Below are 16,047 nucleotides of genomic sequence, written 5' to 3' on the forward strand. Positions count from 1 at the left end.
TCAAAGTTGGGGTAGAATATCACCCCATGATCAGATGTGTGTTTAGGTATAACAGTTTGACAGATGTGAAAAGAATGAGTTAAGAAAAGAAGAGACTTTGAAGGATAGAATTAAATCTAAATCAGATACAGAAGTCCTTTCTTAGACTTAAAATAAAGATAACAGACTGAACTATTGAAAGTAATTCTGGAATCTCATTCTTCGATAGTTTTTAAAAATATTGATTTTTCCCCCCCATTTCTCTTACACTGCCAAGTACTTAACAGCACTGCCAAGAATAATGTACTTTGATATCCTTGACGTTCATCAGTTAACATAGATTTTTGCAACAGATTTAAGTTCTGCTAGTGACCAAAATGGTTTTGTGAGAAATCTTTCATTTGAATATTTGTTACTTCATTAATATCCACTAATAAGTTTTGTTCATACAAGAATTATACTATTAGGTCTGGAAAGCACTATAGGGATCATCTAGTCCAATTTTTTCATTTTCCATTACCTTGAATTGTCTTTCTCACTTTTTTTAAACTCACTCTTTTTGTTTTGTTTTCAAGGCAATAGGGTTAAGTGACTTGCCCAAGGTCACACAGCTGGGTAATTATTAAGTGTCTGGGGCCTGATTTGAACTCAGGTCCTCCTGACTCCAAGGCCAGTGCTCTATGCACTATGCCACCTAGCCTTCCCTTAAACTGTCACTCTTTAGTAACACCCCATCACCCAATGAACTCTTCCTGGTAGAGAAATATGTTAAGTAAAATTACACTTTGAGCATGTTTTAAAATGATGTCTGTTCATCACACTTTTGGCAAGAGACATTCCACTTTCTGAATTTACAGTTGGTTACTAGACTAATCAGAATTCTGAAGTCTTTTAGTTTTTCTTTTACATTGTTGTGGGCATTATATAAATCCTTCTGGTTCTTCTTACTTGACTGTTTTTTAATTCATATGTCTTCGTAAGTTTCTCTTGATTTCTTGTCATTTCTTAAGGTGCATTAATATTCCAGATATCATATAGCACAGTTTATTCCGCTATTCTTCAGTTGAAGGACATCCATTTTCCTCCTATGAATATTTTTACATTAAAAAAAATCCCATTACTTTACAGAGAGAAAACAGAACTAGAGGGGAATAATGATTTATCCAGGTTCATAGATGATTGATGGAAATTATTGATGGGAATTTAGTGTTTTTTGTTTGATATAGATATATAGATATATATAGATATATCTATTGATATATTCTTTCTTGAATGAACTAAATCTACACAAAATTTGCTTCATTCAGCTTGGATGGAGTATAACTCAAAGTAGCATTTTTTAAAATTGATTGCAGTTTCACCATAGAATGGTATTAGACTAATAAGGAAAAATTCTTTTTTAGATAAAACACTGCCCACCAGTATACCCCAACCCTCAAAATGTTCAAATCAGACTTAACAAGTCATCATTGCTCAACTCATTGCCCAACAACTATTCCTTGCGCAAAGTCAGGTAGAAATGAGAATCTTAAGTTGGCCATAATTTCATTCTAAGCATTTAAACAACATTTATTATTTCATCCATTTTATGCACGGGAGGGAATACATATGTATATTGATTCAGTCATTAAAACTGAATTTTGAATGCTTTTATTAAGAGAATTTACCTCTTTTCTTTTTAGGGGAAGCAGTTGCTGCAGAAGTGTCCTTACTTTATGTGGTTTTATCTGTATGCAGTTTACTGACATTGATAGTGCTGATTGTGAACTGTGTATCCTGCTGTAAAGATCAAGAAATAGACTTTAAGGTGAGCATCAAAAAAAAAAAAAGGAACATTTTAAATGGTTCTCTCAAAATAACTGTTATAATGTCATTAAATATAAGTAGCCTTTTTAACAGTTTTCACTACAGTGAATTTAAATTTTTGTTGTGCAAGTAGGAAATCATTCATTTTAATTAGTGTTTTGTGGAGGAGGACACTTTTAAAACAAAGGGAAAAAACCCATCGGATTCCTTTTTTTTTTTGACTAGTAAATTTATGTTGCTTAGTTAAGATTGCTCTGAAAAAGATGTCTGCAAACTTTTTCTGAAAATGAGCAATTTTTCAGTTCAGATTAGATAATCATTTGTCAATATTTTTATAAGGCATTTCACTTTTCAACTATGGGTTGGACTAGAGAACTTTTGTGTCTAGCTTCAAAAGATTTTCAGAACACTTGATCTTCTTAACAATAGGAGTTTCTAGGAAAATATCTAAATATTATTGAAGAGAAATCCTCCTTATGGAATATAGCAGTAGCAATTGGCTTAAAACTTAGAGATCTCATGGTAAATTATAGGGTCATTTAAAATCATGAAAGTCATTTTACAGATGAAGAAATTCAGGTCCAGAAAATTAAAGAGATTGGTTGGGAGCCTTGACTATAACCATTTGCTTTTTTAACAAAGATATTTTCAATGATCATTCCTTGAATTTTATTGGTTATTTTATGTTTATCATGTGGAAAACTTCCCCTATGTGGCTAATAAACAACAATAATAACTATTCATATATTAGAACTGCTACAGAAGGACTAGGAACCACTGGTTTGAATACCAGAAAATCTTTATTAGCATGTATTTTCTTGATTTTGATATATAAAAGCAGCCTTGTAATCAAAACCATCTGTGTCTATTGAATAGACTCCTCATTTGTATGAACTTTTCTACAGCTGCTACTTTGCCCCAGTCTAGTAGCACAAGAATATTACCAACTGTCTATCACTGGGATTCAATCCATACAAAGTAAGAAGAGAGCAAGCCTCTAGGAAAAGAATCATACCAAAAATGGTTCCCTCCTGTGAGCGCAGAGGTACAGTGACTACCTGGACAATGAAATGTTGTACACATTGTACAATGCCTTTTTGGGGGCAGTTTGTTTTGGTAATCTCTGAAGATTTAGTGTTTACTGATGGAGAAGATACTCAGAAATGCTTGTGGAGTAAAGTAGTGATAATAAGGGGTGGAAATCACTAACAGTGATTATTTTATTTGTTTTTTAAAGATTTTATTTTGTTCAGATCAGTAGAAAATTGGTATCACACTAAAATCAATTTTGTTAATTTAGTGTCCAAACTAGACAGATTCCTATAATCCATATAATAATGTCAGCATTTTTTAAGGAAGCTTTTTATTCATATCTTGTTTTTATATAACCTACATTTCCCAATCTACTCATGTTATATCAGAAAGCCATCCCTTATAACCAAGGAAGAAAAAAGGGGGAAAATAATTCAGCATAACTCAACAACATAGCAGAAAATTCTGAGATTTTCTCTTTTAGGGCCAAACTCAATCATTATACTTTCAAAATATTTTCAATGTTTGGTTATTGTTTTTCCAGTTTAGTATGTTGACATTTTTGTATATTTTATTCTCAGTTCTACTTAGTATACTTTGTATCATTTTATTTTATAATTCTTATCTTTATTCATCCTGTCTTCTATTTTAGTTCCATTACTTTCATACATTCCATTACTTTCATATGCCAAATCATATTTAGCTATTTTGTTTTTAGTTTTTTTGCTGCTCTACAAAAGTTTTTATTTTAAATATTATGGTTTACTTAAGGACTTTGTGGTCTTTTATCTCCCTCTTTTTGTGTAATTCAGAATTATTTTCTAAAATGGTTGGATTAACTCACAACTCTACCAACAAATGCACTGGTGTGCCCATCTCTCCATAACCCCTCTTACATTGACTATTCTTGTCTTTTTTTCTTGGCAATATGTGGTGTTTTTATTAGTTTGCAATTCTTCTTTTGAAAATTATTTGTTAGTATTCTTTTCTTGTAATGAGAATGGCTTTTGACCTAATATATCTCTTGCAACATTTTTTTTTAGGTTTTTGCAAGGCAAATGAGGTTAGGTGGCTTGCCCAAGCCACATAGCTAGCAACATATTTTTTTTTAAATGTATATCCTTCTATGTCTATTTGAAGGATTTTTAGTAAAAATGAGTTTGCACTTTACCAAAGGCCTTTCTGCCAACTAGTGATAAAATCGTGGTTTGGTATGTTTTGTTTTAATAATATTAATTATATTAACTGTTTGCCTTAAATTGAATTATCCTTGCATTCCTGGTATAAATTCAACTTGATCATATTGAATAATTTTTGAAAATAAATTATTATGACTTTTTAATCAAGTTTTTATTTAAAGAATTTGAATCAGTATTCTTTAATAATATGGTCCATAATATTATTGACATGTAGTTTAGGTGTTTGAGCTGTGTAGGTCTCATAAAAGAGATTTGGTTGAATGATTTCCTTCACAAATTTTAAGGATAATTTTTGTATATAGATTTTAATTGTTCTCTCAAAGACCTCTTTTATAAATCCAGGCAGACAAGTTTTTGGTGATGGTTTTTCCCCTTTAGAAAATGATTTTAGGGGCAGTTAGGTGGTACAGTGGATAGAGCACTGGCCTTGGAGTCAGGAGTACCTGAGTTCAAATCTAGCCTCAGACACTTAATAATGACCTAGCTGTGTGATCTTGGGCAAGTCACTTTAACCCCATTGCCTTGCAAAAAAAAGAAAGGAATATGATTTTACAGCTACTTCAGTTTCCCTTCCTGAAATTTGATTGAAATCTCTATTTATTGTTCTGTTAATTTAAGTAGAGTTTTTTGTTCCTCTTTTTTAGCCTACTTTTGTATTCTCAGTTTTGTTGGCATACAGATATAGTAGCTTCTGATCATTTTTATTTCTTCGGGGTTTGTTGTGATTTTATCTTATTCTCTTATTTTGGTTATTTGTTATTTTTCTCCTCTTAGATTCAGATTTTATCCTTTTCAATTTAGGTCTTTGACTTCTAATTTAAATTTTCCCAAATTTTCAAGGTTTTCTCTTTTGTGCTTTCTTTGGGTTTGTTGATTAATTTTCTACTTCAAAATTTCATTAGCATAATGACTAGCATACATACTAAATGCTTTATATATACTTATTGACTTCATTGATCTTCTCTAGGAAAGCAGTGAATAAGTTCTTAGAAAGTAATCCTATTATTGGTCATGAGTTCTTGTCTGAATAATTCCATAATAAAAACCTGACCTTTTTGGAACCATTACTAATGGTTCTTAACTAATTCTTAACTTTAACTGTGGTCAGTACTCCAGTATAGTCTTCATTTTACGTTTATTGGCCTCAATTGCCTCATCTGTTAAATAGGAATACTAACAACACCTACCTTCCACAGTTGTTATGAAGATCAAATGAGTTATTATTTGTAAAGCACTTACCACAGGGCCTAGCATAAAAGACTATTTGATCTTTTTGAATAGCAAAATAGGAGATGGGAATTGTTAGAATTCACTTTAGCAAAAACAGAAAGCTTTAACCTCGGTTTTTTAATTTGGTGTCCTTTTTCCTGACAGTTCACATCTCATTGAGATTAGTATGCATGGAGCTTTGTAAATAGAAATGTAGTGGGGTCTGTACACCATAAATTGTACTCTATTGGGAACTGCCTTTTTTCTTTTGGAATTTAGTTATTCATATAGATCGTAAAGATAGCTAGTACAAATAATTTTGTGTTCTTTTTTAAGGCTTGGCTAGTCTTCAACTTTTGAGATTGTGTCAGTTACATTAACATTAGTTTAAGGTATGACAGCATTGTGACATGAAAATAAGAGTTCAGTCTGGGATTCATCAGACCTGAGTTACAATCTTAGGTATTCTAACACATTTTATGATATTGGGCAAATTGCTTAATCTGTTTACTTATCTATAAACATGAAGTGGTCATCTTCTTAAAATTTCTCAGATTCTAATGATGTGCCAATCTATAGTTTATTGAATTTTTTAGTAAAAATATAGGAGATAGGAATTTTAGCTATTTTTAGATCTGGAAAGGACATTAGAAGGCAACTAGTCAAAAAACAATCAAAACCAAATGTTGCAAAGAAGAGATATGAAAGACACCTTTGCAGAGCTAGGGGTTTGTGGGTATGTAACATTGCACCTAATGCTGCCAGATTTTTTTTCATTGTATTGATTGCTGTATTTTTTTCTCTTTATTTAACAAAATTTTTTTTGTTATAACAGCACTCTGGGAAGAGTGAGGAGGAAGGAATACAAAGGAAATATAGGTGTTATAAAAATCCATTTTAAAAAAAGAAATCACCTAGTTAATCTCTTCATTTTTCAGATGAAAAAAAGAAGAGTGAAAGTCACAAAACTAGTAAGTGATAGAACTAGGACTTGAAATTGAATTCCCCAATGCCCTATTCCAGATTTCTTCCCTTACATATGTATCATATTAGCAACCTGAACTTGGGAAAGACATTGATTTTTCCTACCACCCTTTATCTTTCAATGACTTCAATTGACCCTAATTTTTTTTGTGGCACCTTTATTGTGGGAAGAGGCAGTAAACTAGGCAGCACAATCCTTTTTTAAAATTTATTTTGTTTTTGAATTTTACAATTTTTCCCCTAATCCCACTTCCCTCCCCCCATGCCCCACAGAAGGCAGTCTGTTAGTCTTTAATGTTGATCTAAGTTGAATGTGATGAAAGAACAAGGGAAAAAAAATAAAGTATAAGAGATAGCAAAATTACATAATAAAATAACTTTTTTTTTATATGAAAGGTAATAGTCTTTGGTCTTTGTTCAAACTCCAAAATTCTTTCTCTGGATACAGATTATTCTCTATCACAGATATCCCAAAATTGTCCCTGATTGTTGCACTGATGGAATGAGCAATCCATTAAGGTTGATCATCACCCCCATGATGCTGTTAGGGTGTGCGATGTCCTTCTGGTTCAGCATCAGTTCATGCAAAACCTTCCAGCCTTCCCTGAATTCCCATCCCTCCTGGTTTCTAATAGAACAACAGTATTCCATCATATACATATGCTACAGTTTATTAAGCCATTCCCCAATTGATGGACATTCACTCAGTTTCCAATTCTTTGCCACCAAAAACAGGGCTGCTCTGAATATTTTTTGTATAAGTGATGTTTTTACCCTTTTTAATAAAGATATAATCTTTATAGTTGTCTAGAGGGAAAACTGGGTAAATCCCTTACTCAAATGTTCCTACCACATGAAGTTGCTATAGTTCTTCATTTACCCTGCCCACCTTGCAGATACAAATAGTGATAGCATCCATTAAAGCTTTTGCTTATGTGAGACTTTAAGTCCATAGTATCTAAAAAAATCCATTTTATGATTTCTCTGGTCATATGAATTTAATTTTCCATTAATTAATCTTTTAAAACTGTGATTTCACTTTAAAAGATGAATATATGGGGGGCAGCTAGGTGGCTCAGTGGATGGATCATTGACCTGCAATTGGGAGGACCTGGGCTCAAATTTGACCTCAAATACTTGATACTTACCAGCTGTATTACCTAGGGCAAGTTACTTAACCCCATTGCCTTGCCAACCCCCCCCCAAAAATGGATACTTGGGGGAATCATGAATTATTTGGGTGATGTTTCATGGCATGGTAGATTATGTCAGTAAATAGAATATGCTCTATTTGTCTGATTGTCCACTATTTTAAGTTATTAAATTCTTTAAACTAGTTTCCAAATTATAATGTTAATGCTTACTGAATGAAGATAGGAAATTTATTTTGTTTAGCCTGATCACATCCTTATCTGTTGATTACTGAATTTCAAAGGCACCATCTTCAGATAATTCCAGCTTTTGACAGTTTTAGCCAAATTCAAATTACAGAGAATCATTTTATACTAGTTGTGATTCAAATCTTGCTCTTTTCTAGAGATCAGAGGTTTTATACCAGTTATTTCTTTTTTCTATAAAAGCTGTTTTTCAAAGTAGTTTATTTTTACAAAAAATCAACAATTGGAAACAAAAAATTAAAATCATTAAAAGTGTGAGGAAATTGATTCATCTTGCTTTATTAGATCTGTGGAAAATGTTCATTGAAAAATTTTTTAAATTTTATAGTTAACTTCATAGAAGTTAGTTGAATAACATGAATTATTAAAGTCATAAATATTTTGGAAATCTAAGTAACCTTTAAATATAAATCGTTTTACAAAAAGATGCATGAAGGCAGGATGATGTAGTTGTTATGGTAAAAGAGTTCTTCTTAAAGTTAAGAAGAACTGTATTTAGGTCCTGCTTCTGATGAATTAATTGAGTGACCAGTCTTCTATTTGTTTGGTTGGCATTTGCTTCTTAGAACCTCACTGTAGGAGGTCATATAAAAGTTTTATTCAAAGGAAATTCAAGTTATCATAGAAATTATAGTTTTCTGATAGTGTAATTTAATCATGAGTGTTTTTTTTCCTTAAGTGAATTCATTAGTTCAAGGAGCTCCCAGACTCTTTTAGAGTTGTCTTATGTACTAAAAGGGACTGCTCTTGGTCACACAGCTAACATTCCAGGACTTCTTTTGGCCTCCAAGGTGTAGACCTCCCTATTCATTTTTACCTTTCTTTCCATTTTTCTGTGAATAGTTGACATGTGTCTTAGTAATAAATAAGCAAAACTGATATGTTTATTCTCTTCTGTCCCAAATTTTTTTAGGAATTTGAAGATAATTTTGATGACGAAATAGATTTTACACCACCAGCAGAAGATACACCCTCTGTTCAATCTCCTGCGGAAGTTTTTACACTTTCAGTTCCAAATATCTCTTTACCAGTTCCATCCCAGTTTCATCCTTCTTCAGGTAATTTTATTGGTTAAATTGTTGATCTAATATCAAGATTCATTTATTATCTGAATGAAATCTAAAAAATATGGAAATTTATCATTAGTGGAAGCCCTACATATTTTATAATTGTTGTTTAAAAAGTTGCCTTGAGTTAATCTTTCTACTACCACTATTTAGGGGTCAAAGAAGAAAACTTTATTATTGTTAGGAGAATGTGACTTCTCTTCAAAGAAGAAAATGAACCTTTATTGAACTCTTACACTGTACCAAATGCTGGGAATACTTTAAAAAGGGGGTGGGGTGAGACATTCCCTACCCTTGAGAAGCTAATCTAATGAAGATAGTACACAAAAGGAAGCTAAAAATTGAGAATAGAAATGTAGTCATTTTGTAGAAGAGTTTTGAAGTTGAGAAGTCTGGAATAGAGTGAAAAATGAAGGAATGAATGTGACTGACTTGGGCCCCTTCACAGAATGGAGATCAGCCCTCCCACCCCACCCCCCTCACTTTTATTAGCCTGGATCATTAAAAGTATATGCTACCTTTCCTGTGTTATGATATAAAAACATAGACAATAGAGTAAATTGCAAATATAGTTACATATTAACCACTTGACCACATTAAAGCATAAAACATTTTCCTTTCTACTTCTTAAACTTGAATCCATCACTTAATCCCAGACCTTTGTAGTCACTATTCAATTCATTAAATTCAATTTTGGAATCATTTATTAAATGCCTACTATATATCAGGCACTGTCAGCACTGAGGATACAAATACCAAATACCTACCCTCACAAAGCTTCCAATCTAATGGAGGTTAATAGCACACAAAAGGAAGTTGAAATGTCAGATCAGAGGTGGTCATTGGGGTACCCCTTGCAGGAACATAATACTTCATGGAGTCCAAACCAAGCAAAGGTGATAGTGGAATTTCCAGCAACTGATTCAGCTCCCAAATCCCTGTAAAGGAAAGCTTTGGGAGAAGTTTAGTGCTCCACCTTCCAGTTCTTTGTAGCTCATATTACTTCTAGCTCCCAGGCCTAAACTGTCCTCTTCATTTTAATCTTTAAAATATTAGATCTTTGGGGAGGCTAGGTGGTGCAGTGGATAGAGCCACTGGCCCTGGAGTCAGGAGTACCTGAGTTCAAATCCAGCCTCCGACACTTAATAATTACCTACCTGTGTGGCCTTGGGCAAGCCACTTAACCCCATATGCCTTGCAAAAAAAAAAAAAAAACCTAAAAAAAAATTAGATTTTTTCCTTTTTTGGATCTCCTCCTTTAGTTTCAGGATTCTTCTCCTGATGCTTCTTGCCAATTCAGCCAGTGTTTGGTAAGTTCTGGGTTTTACCCCTAGAAGATGTTTGATCCACCTTACTGCTGCATTGTTCATTGTTATCTTGGGTTCTCTCTGGATCAATACATCTTTTCATTCTTTCCTTAATTTTTTAAATGGTTTTACTAAAAATCCCCATAACTCTTGATTAATTCTTCCTTCTGGCACTTTATATCACCATCCCAATAACCACAACCTTTCAGTAAGATTTTCTGTATCCTTTTCTCTAGGGATCACATAGGTCAGATATTCTATTACTGTGTTTAAAAAAAAAACAACACTTTTTCGCCTTGGAATATCCCAATATTGTTTTTACTTATAACAGTTAAAAATAATTAAGATCATGGGGCAGGTAGGTGGCGCAGTGGATAGAGCACTGACCCTGGAGTCAGGAGTACCTGAGTTCAAATCCAGCTTCAGACACTTAATAATTACCTAGCTGTGTGGCCTTGGGCAAGCGACTTAACCCCATTGCCTTGCAAAAACTAAAAAAAAAAAAAAAAAAAAAACCCTTATACTTACCATATTGTTACATTAATTTCTGCCTCTACTCTCAGGAAAGTAAATACTCTATAGTTATTTTGTCTTTCTATCTCCAGCATGGTTTTGCCTTTATATCTCCTGATGATTTATGTAGTAGGTCTTAAATAATTGTTTATTGAATTTGTTGAATTGATATTGTCCTTCAGCACCATAGGAAGTGGGGAGATTTTGTCAGTAAGACAGGAGACATTTTGGGATCTATTTGGTTACGTCATACTGATTTACTGTATGTAATAAATCAGAAATAAGAACTCAGTGATTGTATGGGTTTGAGAGCACCCTAACTACACCCTACTCTTTTTTGGTTCAAGAACCCCTTTACAGTAAATTGATGTAATGAATAGTTAGCAACAAAAACATCTCTTCTTTGTGATTTAAGTTTATTGTCACAAATGTGTTAAAGTGCCCCAGACATTTGTATTCAATATATAACAAATGGTATTTTGACATACAAATCCTTGTATTAATGGAGCCAGAAATGTTTAGTATAACTCAAATTATTAAATCAAGTTGGTGTTAGAAGAGCTAATGCATGAAATTGGATTATTGCATCAAATGGGGCAGTACATAGAGCATGGGCCCTGGAGTCAGGAGGATGAGTTCAAATTCAGGCTCAGATACTTTGTAGCTATGTGACCCTGGGCAAGTCACCTGACCCAATTACCTGCCCTCCCCAAATACATACGGACAAATATATATATATATATATATATATAGCCAAGTATTACTGTAAAAATTTTCTCAGTATATATCAAAAACTATTTAGTGAACCCTTGTGTTTGCTAAATCTCCTTTTTAAGTTTTAGATTTAAAAAAATATATATTCAAGAGAAGTGGCAGCTAGGTGGCACATGAATAGAACCCTGGCCCTGGAGTCACTTAATAGTGACACTTAATAATTACCTAGCTATGTGACCTTGGGCAAGTCTCTTAACCCCATTGCCTTGCAAAAACAAAGAAATTAAAAGAGGCATCATGATGTAGTGAATGTAGTCAACTGGGTTCAAGTCTCACTTCTGAAACATATTGGCTTTGTGACTAGGCAAATTACTTGACCTGTGAGTGCCCTGAGTAGATCAGTAAGAATACAAATTTAAAAAGTAAATATAGATCTTAATTGGTAGAAGGAGCATTCTCTTTGGGAGATTCTCTTAAAAGTAAAGTTTCAGGCTGGTCAAAATAATACAAATACAAATGCCTAAGATTTAAATGGAGGCACTGAAATTGTAGGATATGTTAATTATTGAGTGTTTATTTTGTGTTTTCATAGAACCGCACTTAACTCTGCAGTTTTTTGAGGGGTTTATGGTATTCAAGACCCTGAACTTGGTGATAAGGGATACAAAGATGAAAAATGACAGTGTCACCTTCAAGAAAATAGTTTGAGTTTAATTTATTATGGGAGAAACTAAATTGTAGAGGATTAAGGATTGAGTCAGTAGTGACTCAGATTACTTATTTGGGAAGTTTGGCAGTTCTGATATTTGAAATGAAGTGTCCTAACATTTGCCCATTTACCTAAATTGTTATATTTTAATAAAAGCAACACACTATGCTAGATACTGATGATGTCAAAGCAAAAGGGAAAGAACCTCTGCCCTCAGAAAGCTTATACTCTGCTATGTTAGGAAAAACTTGAAACAATACATGGTTTATGTTATAGAATGTATACTTAAAACTCTGTCAGTGCCATGACTAGCTACAACTCTATAGACCAGAATCCATGGATGCTTTCCAACTGCTTGACACAGAGGTGATAATTAGAGATGCCAAATGAAATATACATTTTTAGACATGGTTAGTACATTGATTTATTTTGTTCTGCTAATTTGTTATTGAAGAGGGAGGGTTTTGAAATTTCTTTCAAATATCAGTTTGAAGGGAAGAAGGGAGGTTGTTATGACAATGCAGAGAAAAAAAGAAAAGTATGAATAAGTCACTTAAGAAACTTATAGAAGAGGCAACAATTAGGTGATAGAGTGAATAGAGGACCAACCCTGGAGTCTGGAGGGCCCGAGTTCAAATCCAGCCTCAGTCACTTAATAATTACCTAGCTGTGTGACCTTGGGCAAGACACTTAAGCCCATTGCCATGCAACCCCCCCCCCCAAAAAAAAAAAACCTATAGAAGAGAACAAATGGAATGCTAGAGGGAAACATGACAGTTTCTGGAACTAATGTACTAAACTAAGTAAATAAAACAAAAAAAATGTATATAAGTAGATTCGCAGATTCATATATATTATCCTTCTAATCTTTGGACATAGGAACATTCGAGTTTATTGATATTTGTCAAGCTCAGAAAATTTTAGTATATACTTAATAACTTACATAAATCTGGTGGGTGACCTCTAAAAAATTTTAATGTAAATTTTTTTGGGGGGGGTATATTTTTTTTATCCCCGAACCAGAAGGATTTAAGTCTCAAGTTGCACGCCAGAGTCTAAACTACATCCAGGAAATTGGAAATGGCTGGTTTGGAAAGGTAAAAGTTTATTTTCTGAAGTTTTGTAATGAAATTTGATTTTGTGACTGACTCATCTATATCCTTCATCATGTAAAATTCCTATTTAGTATCATAATCTGTAATAATTGGGAATCAAATATTAGCAAATCCTATATTTCTACAAATTATGAATTCATTTATGTATCAAACAATTTTCTGGTTGAACTTTTAGTACTGGAGAAATCACTCTTGTTCTACATATTTCATTATCTGATAGTCTTTACTTTTCAGTGCTCTTTCACCTCACTATCTCCCTATCTTATTTTACCTTGCATTTCTGCCTGAAAGGTATTCAGCAACTTTGTGATTAGGACACCAGAATGAACTATATAGTCCATTTGAGTATTATATTAGAGGCCATGGGTTGGGAAAAAAGAAAAGTCTTTTTCTGAAATTTTTTCCTCCAAGTTTCTCCAGATTTGCACTCTTTAGCTTTTTATAATTTTTTTTAAAAAGAACTATTAAATATAGTTCTTATGCTTGAGACTCAGTTCGAACTTTCCTTACAATAGTCCCATGAGGTTCATAGTACAAATATTGTTAACCCTGTTTTACAGAAGAAGAAACATTCTCAGAGGTTAATGACTTCTCTGTCATTTTGTGTCTACTAAATATCAGAGTAAGATTCTAACTATGTACTCCTGGTTTCCATTTCAATACCTTTTCCTGTATTCGTGCTGTTTCTTTCTTTGTAATAAATGCCAGTACAAAGAAGTATTCAATATGATAAAACTTTTGATGCCTTTTTGTTTTTACGTTATTGCCATTTTTGAGAAATCTTCTCTTTTCAGATTTTTCTCTTATGACTAAAAAAAATATTTTAGCAAAGATATCCATCATTGTCCACATATATGATAACATGTATACAATAATCTGTTTTAGTGTTTCCCAACCTTTCTTCCATAAATAAGGAGTTCATTTTTTCCCCCCTCCATTATCTATTCTTTGGGTCCTTCACTGGTTTTTAATTTCTCAGAGGTCGGCTTCCTTTTAAGTGACTTTTTACATTGACATTGCTGTAGTCATGTATGTCATACTTTTGTTTTAGCATTTATAAAGTGATTGGAAGAACTTCACTTAGATAAACTTAGATAAATTCAATTAATGTTGAGTTTTTTAGAATTTTTAGAATTAATTTTTAGATACTTTTACTTTTTACCTTTCTATACCTCAGTTATCTTAACATATTTGAATTCCTAAGCCACCTACTAAAATAAAAGATCAAGGAATTAGGAAACAATATGTACATGAAAGCATTTGTTTTTACTATTCTTTATTTCTCATTCTTTTCTAAGTTATAATAATATGAAGAGTAGCAATTGGGTAATAAAATTTTTGTCTTGCACTTTACCTTTTTCAATATGTATTGGTGATGGGAATGTCCACATTGCTCAAATCATGGATCCTTGAAGGAGAAATAGTTTCTCTAGTGAATGACATTGCTTGGTCATATAGTTCAAGTATGTGACTTCTAGCAATCTATTTATTATAATAAAATTTTACTCCACAAAATCATTTCAAGTACCATAGGCATTTCTTACAATTATATTTTGCCTGAGAAATTAACTTTTCCAAATCATGAAAAACCAAATATTGGCTAATAGTAAGTCTTCTAACTTTGCTTCTTTACCAATCTTTTATTTTTGCATGTTTATACATTTCTGGTACTGATGTTTGGATCAAGCAACATAAGTTTAATCCTTCTTCATTACAGCCCATCTACAGCGATATTTGATAATATCTTTTTATCACCTAAATTTTCTTCATGGTAATAAAAACCTGTAATTTCCTCAATAATTCATCAAATACTTTATTTTCCAGTCCTCTCAATATTTTGAGTGACTTCATATGTTTGTACTCTATTTTGTCAATGTTCTTCCTAAATATGATTCCCAGAAAATAATCCAGATGTACTATTACAGACTGTGGTGGGACTATAATCTACCCCATTTTTGAACTCTAATGTCTTCTATTAACCCTTTCTAAAACTGATTTTGCTTTTTTATTAGTCACATCACATTATTAACTTCTATCAAACTTGCAATCCACTATAATGTTTAGTTACATGAACAGTTATCTATCTAGGCTTTTTTTTTTAATTTAAGCATAGAACTTCTCACTTATCTTTTCTGAATTTTATTTTATAGTTGAGTCCATTCTGTTAAGATCTTTCCAGATCTGTTTTGTCATTCAGAATGTTCAGTGTTCCTTTTAGCTTGATCTTCAACAAATTTGATTTGCATGCCATTTACATTACAAGATATTATTAAGAATGTTGAAGTGAATATAGGGCAAAGAACAAATTCTTGTGACACCCCTCTGGATACCTCTAAACCTGGGGTGACAACCTTTTTTTCTACCAAGGACCAAAACTTAGAAATAAGCCTGCTACATTTAGTCAGACATATAATTCACCCCTAAAAAGCTCCTGAATTTATTGAATTTCAAGTCCTGCCTGTGGTTACTGTGGCAGCACCAAACCAAATGATTTCACAGACCTTATATAACCCACAGGCGATGTTCTTCCCCCAACTGTAAGTTGTCATCATCTTACTACTCTTTAGATCTGGTTTTGGAGTTCTGGATGTTTTACTACAATAGAATCCATTATTATATCTCTAAGGATCTCATGAGAGATTTTGTTAGATGCCTTACCTGCCTCACTTAAATCCAAGTCACTTGCAAGTTATGATGTCCTGGTTCCCTTTGAGAATGAAATACAAAGATGCTGAATTCTAGATTATTCTGTCTTTAGCCTTCCTCTAGTATACCTATACAAAAATCATGACAAAAAAGGAAATGTGGTTAGTTTCTGTTAAAGACTACATCCTGGCTTATAGTTTTCAGGTGTCATATCCTTTCCTTAACATTTCCATTTTCCCCTTAAATAGGTTAAATAGCAACAACCAAAAAGCTTTTTCCCCCCTTGATATACTCATTCACAGTTTAAAATCACTCTAGGGCTAGATCAATTTCCTTTTCTTTGTTGACATACTTTATTTATCACATTGGA

The 16,047-nt window shown here is 32.7% G+C and overlaps 1 protein-coding gene across 1 annotated transcript in view; it reads left to right on the forward strand.

The window, feature by feature from the left end:
* Window positions 1-16,047, forward strand: part of LMTK2 (lemur tyrosine kinase 2) — a 105,282-nt gene that overhangs the window by 44,296 nt on the left and 44,939 nt on the right. Inside the window, exons 3-5 of the mRNA XM_074201912.1 lie at window positions 1,662-1,786; window positions 8,520-8,664; window positions 12,940-13,013. Of these exons, the coding sequence (XP_074058013.1) occupies window positions 1,662-1,786; window positions 8,520-8,664; window positions 12,940-13,013 (344 nt within the window). The remainder of the gene's footprint in view (window positions 1-1,661; window positions 1,787-8,519; window positions 8,665-12,939; window positions 13,014-16,047) is intronic.

Source organism: Macrotis lagotis, chromosome X (genome assembly GCF_037893015.1).
Source record: "Macrotis lagotis isolate mMagLag1 chromosome X, bilby.v1.9.chrom.fasta, whole genome shotgun sequence".
NCBI classification, from domain to species: domain Eukaryota; kingdom Metazoa; phylum Chordata; class Mammalia; order Peramelemorphia; family Peramelidae; genus Macrotis; species Macrotis lagotis.